At 40.0% G+C, this 21,649-nt stretch overlaps 1 protein-coding gene across 16 annotated transcripts in view; it reads right to left on the bottom strand.

Moving 5' to 3' along the window:
- EBF1 (EBF transcription factor 1) overlaps nt 1-21,649 on the bottom strand; it is a 283,869-nt gene that overhangs the window by 87,418 nt on the left and 174,802 nt on the right. For 9 of the 16 annotated variants that reach the window (XM_074915724.1, XM_074915728.1, XM_074915735.1 and 6 more), the window contains exons 7-8: nt 18,097-18,178; nt 10,002-10,143 (exon numbers count right to left, since the gene is read on the bottom strand). In XM_074915724.1, coding sequence (XP_074771825.1) covers nt 10,002-10,143; nt 18,097-18,178 — 224 coding nt within the window. The remainder of the gene's footprint in view (nt 1-10,001; nt 10,144-18,096; nt 18,179-21,649) is intronic. The other 7 variants (XM_074915726.1, XM_074915733.1, XM_074915739.1 and 4 more) reach the window with 1 other exon arrangement.

Raw genomic sequence — 21,649 nt, 5'->3', positions numbered from 1 at the left:
AGGCACCTCTGTTCAGACTCAGGACTGAATGAGGAAGCACTCAGCATTGCCTGCAAGGCCACAATCCCAGGAATGGGATAATTTTTCCCAGAGGGCCCCTAATCAGGGTTGCTTTACTTTTCAGTGTCTCCAAGGGCCAAACCTGATCAGAAATACTTTTTTTCTCTCTCTTCATTTCCTCAAAGAGCCCAGGAAGTTGAGCGATGCTCTCACCTGAACATACTGCGGCAAAGCGCTGTGACCTCAAACCCCAACCCACAAACTGAAGCTGCAGCTGGAAAGATGAGCAGTGTTGTGGTCAGGCCTGCAATTTACCTCCAAGCGCTGGCCTTCCCTCTCAGCGTGGATCAGGTAACACCAAACCTATGAATTCCATATGCAAGCCCGGGTTTTCAGCAAGCAGCAATGTGAGCTGTCAATTCAGTCTCCAACAGCAGGGGAGATCCAACCCAAAAGGGACCTCTGTGGGAAACGCATTTGATTTTTTCATGGGATAGATACAGAACCTCTGAGAGAGTTGCTACAAAACCATAATGACATGGTATTAACCAATCATAATTAATTTTGAATGTCCTTATATTCCCATTGCTAAAAGACACTTCAACAGTAGTACAGTAAAAAGCACACAGGTTTCTGCAGCACTTGGGACCAGATTTTTGGAAGCACCCAGCTATCCAGTGGTTCCAGTAAGCAGATAATGGAATTTTCAAAGTACGTGGCAGACAGACATAGAAATTCTGTAGCCAATGTTTTAAAAATCCCACTAAACACCTATTTGCAGCTTCAGGCACCTTGGTGCTTTGAGAGCTTGGCTTTAGGTCCAAGAATTTCCACAAAGATTGTTTTGGGGCACCTATATTTTTGGGTGACCACTTGACTCACAAAAATGTATGAGAAGCTCAGAAAGACCTAAACATCCACTTCACGAAGGACAATATCTTGTTAAGCATCTCACAGTGGCCCTCGTACCTTAACTTGCAGATCTAAATGTTTTAATTACTTTTGAGAAACAAATTTAAATTGCTAAATTTCAGACAAGTTTTTGATAAAACTTTATTCCCGATCTTTTTAATAAACTTCCTAACCCTATTTGCTTTGCTCAGTGAGGTCATAAACTAGAACTGCTTATACTACAGTCACTTTCACACTAAAGATTTGTTTTGCCACAAAGAGAACTATAAATTCGTGGAATGAAGGTGGGAAGCAGAAAGAACTAATTGTGATACACAAAGCTTTCTGGTTATGCTCAGCAAACAGTTTGGACTAAGATTTTAAAAAACACTTTATGAAGTTGTACTACTGACTTTAATGAAAGCACGCTTTTTGCAATTGCCATACACTCCTGAAAATCTTGTATTCTGGATCTGGGCCAAACACAATGCCTGTCTCCATTCCAATATTAATTACTAGTAGTTTATTTTTATTCTTTACCACTAACATTAATAATTTTCAGATGGCATCCCAGATTAGAATAACCACTCCAAACATCCCACCCTGGTGGGTTCCATTTTCTGCATCAGTTTCCTGGTTTATGCTGTTAAATCATTTCCTCGGATGTGGAGGTGCTTTGTCAAATACTCATTTTGCTGGAGAAACACTTGGCAGGCACCTCACAATGGACAGTAAGAGAGAGACTTGAATGCTCACATCGGTCTTCTCACCATTCAATGAGAAGATGTGCAGCCTGAGATACAAAAAATACCAAGTTCGTTATTTGTGAAGTTTTCTGATCAGAATATTCTAAATTACAATTTGGTGTAAAATTTCCATCTAAACAAAACTTTAATCCTGAGATTGTTAGCCCTCAGCTGATTCACAGCTTTGGACATTAAGTTCCATGGGAACAGAGACCTTTGATAATCACCGATTGCTCTGGGGTATTTAAATACTGAGGTGCCTAACATGAAACACTGGGAGGTGTCCAAACACCTGCAAACTGCTGTGCACACCATTCTTTGATAATAATGACTTTTTATGACATCCAGATGAGTTCTCAAAGAATCACTAGTTCTTGGCCTTCATTTACAAACCACAATTCACAAAATCCTTTTCCTTTGTACTCTGACCAAATCAGGAGGGGACTGGAGTGAAAAAACATCTTTTCCCAACATAACAACAATAAAGGTATCCTATAATTAAAAAGCTAAGTTAGAGGAATTGCAAAATAATATTACTGACATTACAATAATATAATGTTTTGTCATTTGCTGGGAAGGTTGGAAAAACAAGGTCTGGCAGAACTTCACTGCCATACGGTGCAGAATCTCTCAAACATTTCTCTAATCCTAATGTCATTCTTCTCCCCTATGATGCCATTGTATTAGTGACATGGTGGCCAGCAAAGCAAATTGAAATGTAATGAATGCTCATTATCTATGAATATTCATTGCCTATTTGAGTGCTACTGAATGTACTCCTGTACTGGTAGCTGTGAAGTTTCTGCCAAACAGTGTAGGTAAGGTTTTCTGCTTGCATAACTGTATTCTGACTCCTCTGAGGTCTGAAGAGAAACCTCAAACCTTCAGAAAGTGGTTGGTCTAACTCTCCAAGTAAGAGTCAACTCTCATAGTGGTTGGAGAATTTCCATCTGAACTTTTCTCCCTTATCTGTCTGCCTGAACAAAAGTTTTTTCCACACAAATCTTTGTCAAATTTTAATGACCGTTTTCCCCATGTTTTCTTCTTTTTGCAATTTTGGGAGCACAGTTCTGAAAGCTCCTCTGGGAAATTCACAAAATGTGCTCTACCTTCATCCAGGTACTATTTTTCCATGAATTCATGACATCCTCATAACAATAGAGAGTAACAACACATCACAGCTTGACATCGTTTAGATATTCTGGGGGAAGGGCTGTTTTATTTTTCATTTATTTAAAAACATAAAGGGCAGCTGCTCATGGGTAGAAACTGCCACACCTTATCTTTTCAAAATCAAGGTGTCTCCCACTTCCATTGTAGCATTTTTTCCTTTTTCAATTAGATGTGACACTAGATCCCTGATAAGTGATTGTCAGGCAGGAATACTTTCTAACTGTGGTTAGTACCCAAACTTGACTTTTCAGGAGGTATTTTCATGGGCATTACGTAACAGCAATTATTTTTATACTAGAATACTTTAAATGGTATCTCTTACGTCTCCTGCAACATGGTGGCAGCACTGTTAGTATACATATGTTATGAAGAAATATTTAAACAACGAAAAAAAAATCACCAACTCAAACCTTCAACTTCATTAAATACCTACAGTCTAATGGCAGAACTGAAATTCTGGAATCTCCTTGCCCAAATCAACCATTAAAAAGTCCACCTCCCAGAAAATCACTTAAATCTTGTTTTCATTTAGCCTCAGACTAAAAATAAACTTTGAAAGATCAAAACTGCTCCATGCAGATTTTCTAGGTTTTCAGTACCTCTCCTTAAGAGCCGATTTATGAGCCAGACAAATAGGAGGTTTTCTGCTTTCTGTTTGACGTGACTAGATGCAAAAAGGGCAGCTCCACCTACCCACCCACCCAGTTCTTGTGAAATTCTCAGTAATATCCAGAGAGGAAGCAGGGGTCTGGGCCTGCAGACAGATACTCTGCTCTGGTGAAGATTAAAAAAAAAGACATCAGCATAATTCAATGGGGCATAATTTAGTTAACACAGTTTTGGCTACTGAAATTGAAGCTGTAGGAATCTGAGCTCTGCTGTGTTTTGCTAACCTGATGGATCCCAAGATTTTACTCCCAAAGGGACCATTTTGATCACACAGCCTGACATACTGCGTAGCGCCCACCAGAGAACCTCACCCAGCAATTCCTGGGTGAGGAATTACTCAAATTCTTAACCTCCTTCTGACCTGCCATATACTTTTTAGGAAGTTACCATATCCTGGCTTAACTTTTGCAACCTGCAGAGAACCTGCCACTGTTTTGGCAACTTACTTCAATGGTCCCCGGAGTTAAAATCTTGTTGAGATCATACTGAAATCTTTATCTACAAATTCTCTCAAATGAACACCTTAACTTTCTGGCCATGTTTTGTCTCTTCAGAGGAACAAATACTCTAGCTCCATCTGAATACACATACTGGACTAATCCAGCCCTGGTGTGCTCACTTATATTAGAAACATACAGTAAGTCCACAGGGCAGTGAAGAGGTTAATATTATACGCTCAGTGAGGTCAAGCTCCAAGAACACATAACAAGCCATTATGTAAAAAATTGCCTGAATTTATGAGTCACTGCATTTATGAAGGAACTGATATGAAAAAGACAACTTGGCAAAAGTAAAGAAAATTATTTCCAGCTTGAAGTTTTGCAATCCTTCAGTATATCAAGGCTCACTTACTGTTATTACTATCCGTGTTGTGCAATGTTCTGAAAGTCACATTTTTTTCCCTTGTGTATGCATAGAGATGTCCAACAACCCTAGGTATTCTTCCCTCATAGAAAATAAATTAGAAAGCAGACATAACTCAGCATAACATACAAGATCCCCTCAAGTAGAGTGGTAGAATCCTAATATTTTTTTTCAATATTTCCCTTCTAAATAATAAATCAAGTCCACTGCATTCCTCTATATGGAATGATATGGTGCAGAAAAAGCTTGTGTGTTTATATTTTTCACATAATCATGAAAACCCTCTTAAATGAAGCACTAAGAAATAAAAGGTGCTTCCACCCATAGATGGAACAAGTCAAACATTAGTTTCTTTATTTAAACCTGGCCAGTTTGCGAATGCAGTAGTCCTTAATTTTGATTTAAGAATCTGATTCTACACCATCTAAGGGTAAAATATATCAAGTTTTGAAGATTAACCTTTCTCAACTTGCTAGAATTCTTCAGTCAGTATTCTGTCTTGTATTTCATCAGCTAGCATGGACATATGCAACACCAAGGGATTCAGGTTGAAATGATTAAAACAGAGCTGGTAGGGGCATCCTCTTCATGACTCTCCACACTCCCAAAAACATAGTGGTTAACGTTGTGGCAAAGCCACTTACAGCACAAGAACCAGGTCACCAAGTCAAATTTCTGAGAATCTTTCAGGAATCATCAACTGATGTGCCCAGCTAAATTCAAGGTATACAATGACTAGAAAACAATGATACTTAAAGGCTGTCCGTCTCAAAAGTTTTATTTTAAAGATCATCCTCTCTAAATAGTTTATAAGGTGGGGAAAAAAACTTCCCTTTTTTATTAACCTAAATAGAAAATATCTAATCAACTAAGACACAGCCTAGCAATCATTTTTGTTCTCAAATCCGAAGATTTAGTAGAAAATCTGTGAATGTGCCTACTGTGGTGACTGTGGGCTGTCAGATTGCCCAAGATGGACAGGAATGGCAAGAAAAGCTCTTTAAATGCCCCATTGCTGATGAGAGGAACTACCTGACGTACCCAGCTGAGGCACAGCAACTACTACTCTTCACTTACTGTAGGAGGTTTTGCACCTGCAGACAGCAAATGGGCTGAATCACTCATTACTATCATGAACTGAAACAACACTGTAAAAGCTTGACTGTCTCAGGTACCACAATAGAGCGATCAAATAATCCAGGCACAGATTTACGTATATTTCATATTAAAATAATGGCAGGACACTGCTTTAGAAATCATGGTTGTCTCTGCTTCCACCTGCAAATTCTGGCATCACATCTTATAATTTGTCTCTATTTCTACCCTGCATCTTTCATCTTTTGCTGCTGTTGAGCTGACTGAGAATCAAATTGCCAGCAAACCTCACCATCACCTAGTTCTTCAGTGCTCTCCTATGAAGGAGGAAGAGGAGGAAGGAAAAGAAAAAGAACTAAAAGTGTCCCTTTAAAAATGCAAGCATTTAAGCTGCTTGTCAGTTGTCTTCCTGACAAGGCCACTTGAATGTATTCAGGAATATTTGCATAAATGCTCACAGTGAGTTCACCGTGGCAGCTAGCGCTAATGGTACATAAAGTAATTTAGTCACTTCTCTTAGGCATCCTGTCAGGGTGATAAGCACCCCCTCTTTGCCTTGTTGCATATTAGATCATTAGATAATAAAGTGTTAGAGCATGCAAACTGACAGGGTCTCAGGGACTATCATTTTTCGAGGGCATTGCATTCTGCCAGTGAGGAAAAATAATTGAGAAACTGATGCTGCAATTGGCTTTACACTCTTGTAAAGCCATTCAAAGATTTGGGGGAAAAAAAGTATTTTTACTTTGCAGCAATATGAGAGTTTTAACGGGAAACTTTGCAGACACCTGCAGCAGTGGTCTTCATGCTGGTAAACTTGAAAAGGGTTGTTGCAAAGCCTCCTTCCATAAGCTAGTCGCTTAAATTGCATCAGAAAGATTTTACTTTTAAAATTGACATCCTGGAATGATCTACAAGCTGAAATACATTCTACTGGTTGGAGCCTACTAGCTCTTCAGTATACATCTTACTATATATGTACAATTTAGAAAGGTCAACCACACTGGCTTTCTGGTTTACCATAAATATAAAACAAGTGAGAATCCAACTATTTGTGAATGAAAAAGTGATAATTATTGAAAACCACAGATTACTGTGGCTTACCCTATTTATACCACACAGAGATGTATGAAATAATTGGCCTCTCCCAGCTATTACTTTTGAAAGATAGATATATTTATTTGAAATACAAGCTTCTTAACCCACTGGTTTCAAGGAGGACAGTGTGTGGATACAAATCATGATCTGGGTTCCTAGTTATATTCACAGACAAGCTACGAAAAGGAACTTTCGTTTTACTGTCTGACAAGCAAGATATAAATAGAGATGTGTTGGATGTCCCCAAAATAATCCAGGCTACCTGCTAATGAGATGGTAAAACCTGAATGTGGAGACACCAGGCTCCTGAATGCCTCAGGAGGTAAAGCTCTCTTTTTGGCACCCAAAGTCTCTTTTAGGTGTCAAATAAACTGCAACTCCATGTTTAAGAACAGCACATTCCAACACAACCTGGCAAGGAAAAATAAGCTGGATATTGTCTAACTAAACGAGGCAACCAGTACACGTTGCTACGTCCCCTCTCCCCTTTCCCCAGTCCTCACACAGCCAGGCATTCATCTCCATTGCAATCAGATGTTTTTGTTAAAGACTGAAACATCTAGAAAAGTACAGAGAAATACATTTGGTCAAGGGCATATTATAGTTAGATCCCGGCATTTAAAAACCTATGATCAGAAGTTGCTCACCAGAGCACTAAACCAGAGACAAACTAGCCATGACTACATTAGCTTCCCATTTCACCATTTACAGATACCGCTCAGGTCAGTCTGTCCTTGGCCTGAGGGAGGTAGAAAAGCTGGAAAGAGGAAAGGCAAACAAACTGTCTCTGTTACTTACACTTGAAGATATTATGCAAGATAAAAATTCCGAAAACTGTAGAAAATTAATATACTTCAGCACTCAAACTAAAAGTAACAATTTATTTGAGTAGAGGAAACGCATCTGTTCCAATGGGTCTAAGATTCGTGGTGGTTGCCCAAAATTCAATAGCATTAAGCCCAGTTTGGGACTTTTCCTATCTCTTTTTTTCATTCAGTTAAGTGTTTTAGACATCTAACAACAACATTTAAAACAGGTACTGGATTTTCTTTTTAATTTTCTTTTTTCCTGTAACTTGGACTCAAATGTGCATAGAATTCTGGAGAGCTGGATTGAAGAATTAAATTTAAAAAGAAAGGCTTCACTGAGCCTTTGGGAAGAGTGCAATTTTGTAGTGTGGAGGTGGCTATTCAAAAGTAAGAAGTTACTAGTGGTTGCTTTATAAAGTTGCTTGAGAGATGCCTGAGAAAGTAAATTAGAAAAATCACCTTTCCCACAAAATGTACACATGGAGATATTTTGCAGATGTTGACTTTTAATGTTAGCATAGTAACTAGGGTTTGAACAGATATGCAAGCATAGCATTATCTTTTTTTGTTCCTTTTTGCTAACAGAATCTCTCAGGTACTAGGAGTGGGAACGATAGCTATAGTAAAGTGAGATGCTATTACACCATGCATGAGAATAAGAACATTTATGTATGAGAAAGTAAGTATTGCCTTGACCAGAAGCATGCACTGAGAAGACCGCAATGGGGAGGGGGAAAAAAAAAAAATTTAAAAAAAGGATGACATCTACTTTTGTAGGAATATAAAAAATAGGATTTTTTTTTTAAAGACTAGACTTAATGGAAAGATTGTGAAGTTGAACAGATAGATGTTTCCTTTTGTAATGTTCTGCCTTCTGCTAATTAATAAAGACAGAGTTCGTACATTCTTTACAAAAATTCAGCAAAAATTATGACAGTGGTTTGTTTATTAAATTAGGTTGTTGGCAGGATGAAAAAAAAAATCTGTAACATGAATTATGGCTGAAAATGGCTCATAGCCTACATAAAAAGTTAGAGCTAAATAAATACAGATGTAAGTTATGTTTATATAATGAGAAACGCTGCTGAGCTAAGAATTTTAGGTTAGTAAGTGTGAACTACAGACCTGATTCTGCAAACACTTATCAATACCCTCAACTTTACTGACACAAGAAGCCTCATTGATCCCAACAGGACCATATGTGTGGATAATCTTAAATATATGCATAAGTGCTTGCAGGACTGATGCCTGAAAGCATGAACAGAATAGAAAGCTATTTCCACAGAAATCCACTGTGTAGCAAAAACCCACACATTTGCCCATTTCTCAGTATTAATAATTTCTTTTAACATATCTAGTTAACATTTTTCTGAGTGGCATTCGCTTTCCCAGAGAAAATTTTATCTGGTTTCTTCAAACTCTTTGGAAAAATCTATTTAATTATTCATCAGATCCTTGGCAAATATTTGTGAAACAAACCAGCATAAAGGACTGGTGCCTTCTACACTCAACTATTCAATGGAAGCTGAGGGTACACATCTCTGAGAGGGAGCAAGCACCTATTGAATTTAGGATTACAAAATGCTTTGAAGACAAAGAGCTATTCTACCAAGCTGGAACAGGGAGAGGGGAGTGAAATGCCCTCTGTTTTTGTTTTGCTTTTCAGTAGTAGTCATCAATTTGAGGACAAAGAGCAAAACAAAACATTAATCAAATCCAGATTTTTCAAAGTACATTTGCACTCAACAACTCCCATTTTAAGCACCTACAGTCACCAGCAGTGTTCTCTTCCAGGACCAGCTGATATTACGGAAAAGATTACTGTCCTCCAGGCTGCTTCCAGCCATGTGCCTCCATTCCACCCTTGCTGGGGTTTACTGTCCTTTCAGAAAAGCCAAATTGCCTTGCACCATTTCTCCTTCAATCATTTCAGCAAACTAAGCTAGATTGACAAAGAGTTATTCTTTAAACAGTTTAACTCAAATGAACTTCTTTGGAGTGAAGGAGACTAGGGAGCAGTCAGACAACCATCTTAGCTGGCATGTTCATGGTGGAGAATAGACTGCAGCAGGGAGGAGAGACAGGCAGCTATGGCATGCAGGGAAGAGCAGCTTCCTCAGCTGGCACAGCTGGAGCCAGGAGAGAGCATCCATCCATGGCTTGAGCAAGCAGCTGGATTTCCAAAAGGGCTCTGCTTTCATTTAGCGTAATTCAGAGGAACAGCTGGATCTCCTAAAGCTCAGAACTCGATAGATAGAAGAAATCCAATCTGATATTTGGGTGCTGAAAACTTCAGAAAATATGCAAAATCCTTAAGATGCATGGCCAAAAATCAAGCCAGTTTGGAAAAGATCAGACTCCAGTTTTGGGTGCCGAATAGACGCAACCAAAAAAAAAAAAAAGAAGTCACCACACTTCACTGACACACAGGACAAACTCCACACCCATGTTTGCTTACTGGTTTGTCATTTCACTACATTTAGGGCTGACCTACTTGAAAAACTCCCCCTTTGGTCTGGCGACCAGTCTCTTTAAAATACTTGGTCCCAAAGATATAAACTCTTACAGGACAATGTGAAACCAGTTGCCACAGACATAAACCAAATAAATCCACATTTAAAGTAGCAATGCCAACCAATGAAAATGATATGCCTACCATGTTCCAGATAAGAAGGCGTACCTTCCGAGGGATCAAGTCTTCGAGCTCTCCGCCCGTGCTTGGAATTGTTGTGTACAAACATATTGTCCGACACTGCCAACACATGGCCATCAACATTGACTGTTGTAGACACCACAACCTGCAAGCACAAGAGCAAAATGGAGGAAAATTTGGAGAGAGATATATATATATGTTTTTTAAGAAGCACAGAGTGTAATAAACTCAGTTAAATAAATAACAGCTGGGAGCTGTAGAAAATTGCATAGCTATTTCGCATAATAACTGGTGCTTATGCTGTACAAATCTAACAAGAGACGCTATTGATGAGTGGGTCTTTGGCATCGAAAGCTTTTGATGCAGTTTTAAGTCAAATTGCAGAGTTTGTAGCTGCATGGCAGACGGCACGCTGTTAACCATCATTTTAACAAGAGGATCTTTATTAAGTATTTTTTCCCCTATATACAAGGGCAGCTGTGTTTCACCCTAAATTATCCTTCAGTTTCCATGCTGAAGTAGATAGGGCTGTTGACATTGCAAATGAGAATCGATTCAGAATAAAAGAAAACAAAAGTGTATTTTGTGAAGTTGTAATGGGAGTTGTTGCATGCCTCCCCCTTCCCCTTTACTACTGCTCTCCCCACAGTACAGTCACTACAGGTTGTTGGACTTGCCCAAATTTCTCCCAAGCTCTATCTTAGGGCGTACGTATAGGCATGTTTGTGTACACACACACGCTTGACAGTGGGGTCTTGATCTGGAGAACACAACCCTATTCATCCAGCGTTAGAATTATTTGTATTTCTCAAGTTATCTCAATGTCAACACCTGGGATGTGGTTTGAGGTGAGGGGAGCGACACAGAGAAGCACTGCCTGGAGGCAGGATCCGACATTTCTGCTCCCCAGAGCAGCTTGGTGTGGGAGAGCAGCCAACCCGGTGGGGGCAAACAGGTAGGTTTTAGGTCCAGAGTAGAAGACCCAACTGCTCAGAGGTGTCCAGAGGGACCTGTCAACACAGAGGCTCAGCAGGCACCATCCTATAGGAAATCCCTGCTCAGGCTGAGGGCACCCAAGCCACGAACCATCATGGAGGAAATGGAAATGGGGGGATGCATGGGACAAATCCCTGGTAGAGATGCAAGCTCATCACACCAGGTTTTCTCCCACCCCACTCAGACCAAGCGACCTCATAGTTTCCCTGTTCTTCATCCAGGCACCCCCTCCCACAGTCTTTTCCCAACAAAGTATGGCATTCCCAGGGTTTTACCCCTGTCAAAGATTTGGCCTTCAGCTGGCTGCTGGTTTGCCAGCAGCACGCATCGCCTTCAAGAACTTCAACTAAAACAATAAGAAGAAATGACCTACACTTCTCCTTACATTAAACAGGGAAAGGGATTAAAAACTGAAACCCATAGAGATATGTTTATTCATGCGACCTCTTACAACCAAATATAATAATTGTCTGTTAATTGCAGTTTCAGCTCCCACCTCATGCTTCGACATGTGAAACAGCAATCAGCAGCTCCTGTTTAATCCACCTATTATGTTGACTAATTAACTTTGCTCGACAGTTTATTTCTTCCTCCATTATCAGCCCCTGTCAGCCGCAAGCACACTGCCGCAAAGGGGGACCTCAGCCCTTTTGATTGATCACCGATAGATTGACATGCAGATTAATTTAATTAGAATCACCTCACTTGAGAAATGAAAGACAATGGCAAGGGGGCTAATAGATCTGCTCTTATAATGAGGCAAGCCTCCAGAGCCACGGCAGAGGATTTCTGATTTATTTTGCTGAATTCCCCAGTCGCTCTGAAAGGCTCTCGCTTTAATTGTTCTTGGTTTTGAGAGGCTTTAGCCTCTGAAGAGGTGAAATGCTTTACAAGGATTGGCAAACATTGCTTCAACTCTCTCAGGAAGCTGCTGCCTCTCAAAGTTGGTCAAATGGGGACACTTAAAGGATCGCTTACAACAATTCAATTTCATCACTTGAATTGGATCTAAAAAAAAATGGTAAAGAAAAAATTTTCCACATATTTCTGACCTCCAATTAAAATGCTCAAAAATATAAAGTAAGCAAAGATGCTGAACTGTCCACAGCTAATCCCAAAGTTTTTGTCTTTAAAAAGAGGAATACAAAAGAGGATAGTTTACATCTAAAGGATCCTAAAACCATCCCTTAGAATGGCATTCCAGGCAATAGATTTTTGTGTGTGTTTTAAGTGAAAGATATTAAAATACAGAATAAATGATTCAAGAGCTCTTACAGATGGAAATTTGGGAAAAAGAAAGCACCAAATACTATAGACAAGTTTTTCTGAAATCAAACTAAGGGGAAAAAAACCCCAAGCCCTATATAAAAAATTCCAAAAGGGATTTCAAAAGTAATTTATCCATTGCATTCCTGAGGGATAGAATAAAGTTTATGATATTTTCAATAAAATATGATCTTATAGTAAGTGGCTCAGGGTTTGCAATCTTATTTGTGCACTTGCAACCATTGTAAATTCTTTGCACCTGGGATTTTGAGCCAAATCCTTAGCTGGCATTGCCTGTCACAGCTCCATGATTTATGCCAGCTCCTAATCTTCTTCTATGGGTCTCTTTAGATGCCTATGAGAATTAACACTAGTACAATTACTAACAATGGCTACAACATAAAATATTTTCCCCAGTCCTGAAACCAAATAGGTACACACAGACTTCCCACTGAAGTTGATCAATCCTATGCTGAAACTGAAACTTTTAAACATTTCTAGAAATAAGATTCCAGAAAAATAACAAGTCAAGAGGAATAATAGCAAGGTAGGTCTCAAACCTGTGAAAACCATATATATAAGTAGCTGTTGCTATACATGCACCTTTCTAGGGAAAAACTCGAGGAAACAATCCTAGTGAGGTCAGTTTAAATGTAGATTTACTCACACAAATTTCCACACCACCCCCTCCTTCAGGTTTCCGCAACTGTTAATGCAACATATTTTGAATTACTTAACAGTGTCTTCCTACCTACCTCCTGAACAGAGAGTTTGATTTACTACAAAGAGACCACATTGGTGTGGTTCTTCAGTGTCGTTAGCAGAAGAAACTATAAAAGGAATCCCCAAGAGAAACTGTTTCCAGTTTCAGGAAACGCAGAAAAAAAGGTGGTTACTCTTATGTATCTGTCTGAAAAAAAATGATTATTCATAGTGCACCTGTAAGAAGCAGCACATGCTTACTGCTTAATTCTTTAAATGCAAAATCTCATTAATACAAGAATACTGAACATACACTGCACTAACAAAATATTAATGCCCCTAATTATTAACAGACAAAATAATACACCTTGAATATTGTGTGCCACAGTTACATACTTGGAAAGCTACAGAGCACTTACATACTTACAAGTTCTACTCATATTTTTTAATCTAAAAAAATACTACACTCTCCTCATTTTGATTTTGAAACGACTTGGATATGTTCAAGTTAAAGCACATGCTAAAACTAATTTGTGGAGAAATCATAAAATTAGGGGGAGGGGAGAGCCAAAGTATATGTGGAATGGGCACTGAGGCATCCTAAAACACAGACCATAGCAAGAGGGAAAAGCACACTACAGTTTAATAAATGATTAATGAGGTGCTGACACATTAATGTAAGCACAGGGACAACCAGGCCTGCCAAATCTCAAACCTTTCCAAATTTTGTCAACAAAACACAGTTTTAATTTGGGACAGGCAAACATGGAAAATGATTTTGAGCTTTAGCTTTAGCCCTTCATAGATTTTGAATTTAAATCCTGTATCAACACCAGGGGAGACAGAGGTATGAAAGAAACACATTGGTTTACAACTTTCTTCAATGAAGTTGGCACTATCAACTGCATTAACGTATCATGGCTCTGTGAATTATTCTGCCTGCCATTAAATAGTTCAGTTTGTGAATACTTCGGAGCTTAGTTTTAAAAAAAAAAAAATCAGAGACCAGGAGCCTGGAGATCAAGCTATTTATCCACGTTTAGCACTCGGCCTGTTTATTTGTTATAGTACCTCACCTAATACATCAAAATTAAGCATTGCATGACTCCTCATTTTTAAACATAGCCCATTAAGCTTTGCTAACTGATTAAGACATAGCATGTTCCTTGTGCTTTCAATTTTTTCCAATGTACGGTGAGGGAACTGATATTTTTGCAATGTCCCTAACATCCAGTGGCAAAAGCAGAGAAAATCTGATTAAGATGATTTCCAGGTCTGAAGTGTGTCATTAGTGTTAAACCTGTAACTCTAGTGCTTGCTGCTCTTCTGAAAGCTACGCAGAAAAGTCTTAAGCAACATCTTTATTTTCATCCCCACTTGGTGACCTCTTCTTACAATGCATTGACTTATTTATTCTTGTAACTAAAAATCACTCTTGATTTAAGAATTAAAAAGGTGCCTAACTTAAAGAACGTAAGTACAATATATTCGGTAATTTTGCTCACGTGCCCAAGGACAGGCTGGGCACTTAATTACCTTGTTGAATTGGGCCACATCTCTCACTGCGATTTTTCAGCAGGTTTTTTTTTTTGCCTTTCCCTTCTCTGGGGATGGAGCCTTCATGTCCAGATTCCATTATCTGGGATTCATGAAGCATCATCTCTGTCTCTTATGCAAATTTGCAATAAGACACAAGTGGCTTCAATTCAAACATGAGTGGCAGCATCCCATGGAGGCAAACTAGCAGCCTAGGCTGAGGAAGAGGTTGTGGTAACAGAATCAAACAGCAAGGCAATTTCTAAGTGACTTACAAGGTTTTCATAATAAATGAATGTTTGGGGTTTTATGCAGTGACTCAGTCTGAAAAGTTTCCTCTAAATTAAAACTTGACATGTGTCAGTTTGCAAGTAGTTGCACTAAAACAAGAACAACAAGATAACTAGGGCACCTGGGTTTCATTAATTACAATAACATACAAAACTGTTTAGGTTGTATGAATAAGTTTTTAGTGCTGAAAAATAAAATCTGTGCAGAGTTCACCCATAATACCATCTACTTATTATTATTATTATTATTATTATTATTATTATCATCACTAATTGGGGCACTACAGCCCATCCGATCAAGACTGATGACTTATTGTTATGAAGAATGCAAAACCAGACTGAGCACCTGCTCCACGGGGTTTTTGGAATAAAAAGGCAAGGCTGGACAAAGGTGACAATATGTGATATCACCAAAAGTTTTGTTCAGTTCGGCTGATGAAACACAGAGATAAAATTATTTTTCTCACAAGCAGGGAGTTTGTAGTACAGTTGAACACTCAATTCAACTGTCTTGACTCCCTGCATAGTACTTGACTTCTGCCTGACCGTCTCCATCTGCTAATAGAGACAACAACTAACGTAGCCAGGGCCCGCACTGCTCCAGCACACACCTTTGCTGGCACTCGACATCACTTCAGTTGTCACATGCCTGGACATCTCAGACTTGCAGAGAAATGTATGTCCTTCCAGGCTCGCAACTGCTTTTATGTTAGGCTTATCACACTACCACATTTGCAAGGAAAGTTCAGGATAAGACTTCCTAATTAATTTCTGTATGTGAGTCTGAATGAAGCTTCACACACAGGTGACCTGAATCAACACATTCTCTGCCTCTTCCCTCTCTTATACCATATGATAATCAGACAATTCCCTGCTGCAGGAAAAAAACCCAAAACTACTAAGAAAAGAAATTTACCACAGGGCTGGTCCTTATATAGTGCAAGACTTGTATCCCTGTCTTTTCACTGTTTCTCCCACCAAAACCACAATCCGTTCTAACAACTCCTAGCAACTTTTGGGGACTGATGAATTAGAGACCATGGCCAAAAAATGGAAAAACTTTTGGACAGCTTAACAGTCCAGCACAGGTAGGGGAATGGAGTAAAGAAAGGGAAAGGCTCCATTTTTTTTTGTCTAAAAAGGGTATACTACTATTTAAAAAGTACCTGGAAATACCTTACTCTCATGGTTTTTAACAAGAACTTTGATATAACTATTAGAGACCTTGTAAGTCACCGGCAATATTTCAAATGTAGCTGACAGCAAACCCTCCATTGACTTCACAGGGGCCCAAACTTCATTTGGTTCCTACACAACATTGTCTCAAACATCTAGGTGCATCATATCATTGAGATACTATGTGTATGTTTGGTCCTTTACACCCTAAAAAATGATGAATGAAACCTGGAGTCTGGAGAAGCTCTCTGTTTTATTTTGAGAAGGCTATTGCTCAAAGAGTAACAAGTTCAAAATTAAAAAAAAAAACCCAGAAAAACAAAAAAAAACAAGAAAAGCAGCTATTGTAAAACAATAAGCCTGGGCACTTAACAGACGGGTACAAGCTTCAATACCACCCTGTATTATAGTATGAGTGGTTCGCTCGGCTGAAGGTGATGAATTTCTAGAAAATGGTAAGGTCACACTAATTGACATGACCTGTGTAATTAAGCAGTCTCTGTTTACACATGGAAAGCTCAACTGCTGTGAAGCTGGGTTTGTATGACAGAATGTCTTTACAAGTCAAGAGATCAACCACCTTTCCTATGTCCTACCTACTCGCCGACACAGGCTCCTGATTGCTGTTCTGAGAGAACATGCAAAGGCATTACCATATGAAAATCAGCCTCGAGCCTGCACGAGCACAAATCCAGCAGAGTGTACATGTTGCAAAGCAAGCTCTGACAGGCCCCAGGGGTGACTGCTTGGCCTAAATCCCTGTGCTGGTAAGAGTCCTTTTTCTACTTTCTCCTTCAGTGATAATGCCCTCTCGAATCACAGGAGAAACGTAATGGAGGGAGGAGTGTAGGGTGAGAAGCCGAGGGCTCTGCCATGCTAATGCTAGCTCTTACACTGATTAATTTAATCCCTGTGGCCACATCTCCTCACTTCTGCACTTTTATGCTCAGAGGGGTAAATAACACCCTTCTGCTTTCCAGAATTGTTGCAATTAAGCAGTTCAACAGAAGACATATGTTCTACATATAAATAATATTACCATTTACATAGCATCTAGAAATTTTATTTAAGTGCTACAATGCTGGAAAAGAGCAAACAAGGTCCTGAGGTACTGCAGAAAGCAGCTGTCTTCTGGAGTTGTGTTCTCCCAGAGTCCCATGTAGTCTATGGGACAAATCTCACATTTCTTTCTCAGAACCCTGAGGTGAATCCCCACTGACAGACTCTATCACGTTTTCTCCCTGGGCCATACACACTCATCCTATTAAAAGAGAAGGTCCTTTGGCTCTCTAGTCCATATTTTTATTCAGCACATTCTCAGGTAAAGCGTTATTGTCACAGTCAAAGGACCACGTCTTCAATAAAGGGGTTGGAGCAACAATTTCTCAGCACTGCCACCATACCACTCTGCTGCCAGCACTGGGGAAGGCAAGTGCAGACCATCTTCCCAAGGGACAGTGAGGTACCTGATCCCAAAAGTAGTCGTGGACATAGGCACAGCATAAAAAATTGTCCTTAACCATCTGAAGCTGCGTTGACACTATAGTTCCTAAGCCCCACCGTCACATGCTGCAATAGCAGGGAAATACCAGCCTAAAACATCCCAAGAAAGATACAGCCAATGGTAGCTTTTTTTTTTTCCAAGTGCCAATTACAGGGATGGCCCTTCATCCCACTGATGCACATTTATGGGTCTTTAACACTGCTGAAGAATAACTGCTGAAGTGTAGTCACAAGCCTGATTTTATTAATTGCTCTTATATCCTCCTCTGCCCTTTCCAATAAACATGGTGCTCATGTGTTTACATGAAAGCAAATAGTTCCCCAGGTAGAAGGGAATATCTCGGAGCAGGGTAGCCCCATAACCTCAAACAATAGTGAGATCATTTTGATTTTTCCTTTTCACACTTTCACTTCCCATGGAGGTGACATTATCTCCAAGAGTTCTCTTGTCCAGCGCAAGAAAACCAAACTACTTCCTGCTGATTCTGCTGTGACAAGAAGTCCTCAGGCAATATTCTGTGACCTTATGTTTTTAGCATCTTCCAGTGAATCACTAGGTTAGTTTGGGTCAAAGTACTTCTGTCCCTGACAGCTGCTGATTTTTAAAGGAGGAAGCATGTCCGACTGACCTGGAATCGACGCATGTCTCGAGGGTTTCCTGCATTTTTTAGGCAATTTTGGTTACATTTGAGGAAAAATTTCAAGAAGAACCTGTGGAGAAAGAGAAATGGACATTAACATCTTATGAACAGTGCATAGTAGTACTGTGTAACATCTGCACATTTGGTCCAACAAAGCCTTATTTACATTAGTATTCTGAACACAGGACAAATCATCCCACTGACCATCCAAAGAGGGAGCAGAGCTTACATGGGCCCCAATCCAGCAAAATATGTAAGTCCATGCTAAACATTTAAGCATTGAATTAATAGATCTGTTGTGTCAGAGTCATTAAATTTTGCAGAGTCAGTCCCTCTCTCACAGCTTCACTGTGCCATCCATAGCAGCAAGGAAGTAAGGGACATATATTTAGTACAGCAAAAACAGGATAGAAAAATGCCAGCCAAGAAAATACCCACATGTATAAGGGAATTTGTTTTACAAGTTCGCTGTCATGTGAAAATTTTCATTTAACACAAAGCTACTGAAAATGTTCCATACATCTGAAATCTCCCTTCCACAATTAAACCCAGTTTGTACCTGAAATTAATGCTCAAACACTGGTTAGTGGGAGACCAAAACCCTGAGAGGAGAAGGGGGGAAGTCTTGGTTAAAAGACTTACTTCACAGAAAAATGAAGTATTTTCAATGCAGTCTATTTCCTGACCATATACAGTTCACTGAAGTAGCTATATGACCCTGACATGTATCTCTAAGAAAAGACATTTCATTTTACAAAGCCAAAGAAAAAAGCAAACATTTTACTGAAAATATTTCCTTCGGTGTTATGCATCAGTGGACTGTAAACTCATAAAGACACGTCAATGAATAATAGTGGGTCTTAGATTCCAGGCTTCCTCCTTGTGAGCCAAAGTTTATCAACCTTTTGTCCAAAATAAACTACAGACTAAGGCCTACTAAAGCTCAGCCATGCAAAATTTAATCCTACAGCAAGTTTAAAAGCTAGTGCAACCAGACAGAGCAGTGTTACCCTTGCAATAACCATCAGTTGACTAAGCAGAAGCTAATCTGACCTCTTTCCATATCCAAAAGTGGGGCAGGGAATTGTTTGATCCTGTTTTACTTTAAATCAGAAAGTTAACTTTTGCAAGCATCCATCTTTTAGCACCCAAACCAAATGCTAGGTCAGCAGAATTTGAACACTGACACCAAGGAACTGCAGGATAAACAGCTTCAGAAAATCCCTTTTTGATGAGCAGAATCCTTTGCCCTGCTCTAGTTGTGAACCCATCCCTAAACAAGGCAAGTTTTGGTGCTTGTTCCTCCATGCCAAGAAAATCATACCAGGCAAATGTGTGCAAGGACAAATTGAAACTACAAGGAACTGTTTTCATTAAAGAAAAGTAAGGTAATGAGGAGGATTATAAATTATGATGCTTGGGATTATCAAGGCCTGGATCTCCTGACCCAGGAAGTCTCTTCTAGTCCTGTGCTCCTAAATAAGAGCAAGCAATCAACATAAAATAAACAGCCGCCACGCTTGAACAGGGGTTTGGAGACATTCTGTTTGTTTACACTAAAATAAAGAGCAGTGCAAGGCATTACGTTTTCTCATCAAGCAGGTTCTGATATTCAATAACGGAAAGTTGGTGCTATTTGTTGTACATGTGTGTGTGTCTTTTTAAGCCTCTAATGGCCAGCTGTGACAGCCTGACTCAGATTGTGTAGAAGGAGCTGTCAGCACAAATCTTGGCATCTCGAATCCAGACAACTGCTTGCCACCAGGCGAGGGTTTGTACTCGTGCCAGAATGGATTTTGAGAGACAAGCAAATAGGGCATTAATTCCGCCAAAGAAAAACGAAAAGCGAGGAGAGTTCAGGATCTTACACTTCAGATGATGGCTTTCCTGTCAACAGCTCGTCATTTAGCTCATGAGCTATGAAGGGCACGGACATCAGATCCCTCTTGCCCTAAGCTGGCCCTGTCATGCGAAGTGCTGGCAGGATCCAGAGACCACCCCTCCATGCGAGATTGCTTGCTGAAATAAAAAGCCCGGCCATCTGTTGGGAGGCAAAGACATCCCTGTCAGCTGGTGCCTATAGCCTCGAACAGGCCCTTATGTGGCAAAACCTCTCAGAGTGACTTACTCTTTGGGGAGAAGCTGGCACTGCCCTGGTTTTGCTGGTGGATTTTTGCCGGCTTCACCAAGCACTGAGCTCAGCAGCTGCCTGCCTGGTCTGCCACAGCCCTGGAGCAACACTCCGGTACTGAGAGGAGCTGGGACATGGAATAGTTAAAAATATCTGCACTGAAAGGCAGCGTCAGCCATGCAAACGTGGGAAGCGCCTTCCCAGTCTGGCTTTGCATAGCATAATGCCAACAGTGCTGGGCAATGGGGTTGGCGGGTTGACTCAAGGGCCCCAAAGGAGCTGGCAAGGTCTTTGTCAAGCTCTCCAGAGAAACACTGGACCTTCAGTTCCCTTACAAAGTCTGAGCTCAAAGGCCTGGAGGTCTGCAAACTCTAACCCCAAAATTTTGAAGTCTTAACTCCATTTGCACTGTACTATCTCCCCCAAATTCTACAGAATTCTACACCAAAATAAACTGCAGAAGAAATTAAGTTCATCTATTTAAACCTACCAAAAAACCTCAGGCAAGGAAGCAAGCAAACAAAACTTCCTTTGAATTAAATCAACTCCAGAAAAAATTAACTTAAAAAAATAACAGTATTTTCAGAGGAAATTTCAAGACCCCAAGCTTACACAGCCAAATTCACTTTTTAAGTAAAAAGTCTCCAGTTTACAGAACACATTCTGCCAAGTGCCATATTTTTATTCCACTAAAAGACGAAACAAACTATAGGCTGCACTTTATTTTGGAACACACTAGAGTTGGAGTCCCCCTGGCTACATGAAAGCATCCCACGCTCATCTAGGCAAGAGCCGGGCGGCTCCCGAGCTGGCACAGCATGTGCCGGCTGACGGTCTCCCCCCACTTTGGCAGGAAGGCAGATGCGAACAGATTAAGACAAGGGTAGAGTGGAGCAGTTTGATTCAAGGGGTTCAGCCCGGTCTCCTGGTTCCTGCTTTAAACTGCTTGTTCAGGCGCCTTCTTCACCTCCAGTCCTGTCCTGCCAGCCTTGCTCATTAGCAACACTTCACTCTGCAAATATTTCAGATTTAGATTGACAGGACTGGTCCAGGAGAAGTGCCAGCCGAGCTGAGCTCTTTGTAAGCATAAACCTCCATCCCCGTTTGTTTGCATCTAACTTCTTCACAGTGGGTTATTTTTTTCAGTTCTAACTTTCTCCGCGTTTGGCAGGGCTGTATAGCATTAATACTAACCACAGAGGATATATAGCATTAATACTAACCACTGGGGTCTGAAATTCATTCCCAAGATGGAAAAAATGTGCGAAACACAGGAGTGTTAATAAAATCTTCAACTTTAACTCTGTCTCCAAACTTAAGTAATTGCTGAACATCAGCTCTTCTGCCACACAGGACTCAGTCATCAATTATACTTATTGCTACCATTGAAGGTTTATTTTTTTAATGAAT

Source organism: Athene noctua, chromosome 12 (genome assembly GCF_965140245.1).
Source record: "Athene noctua chromosome 12, bAthNoc1.hap1.1, whole genome shotgun sequence".
Lineage (NCBI taxonomy): Eukaryota > Metazoa > Chordata > Aves > Strigiformes > Strigidae > Athene > Athene noctua.
The sequence above is the reverse complement of the archived record's forward strand: the minus strand, read 5'-3'. Positions and strand labels throughout refer to the sequence as shown.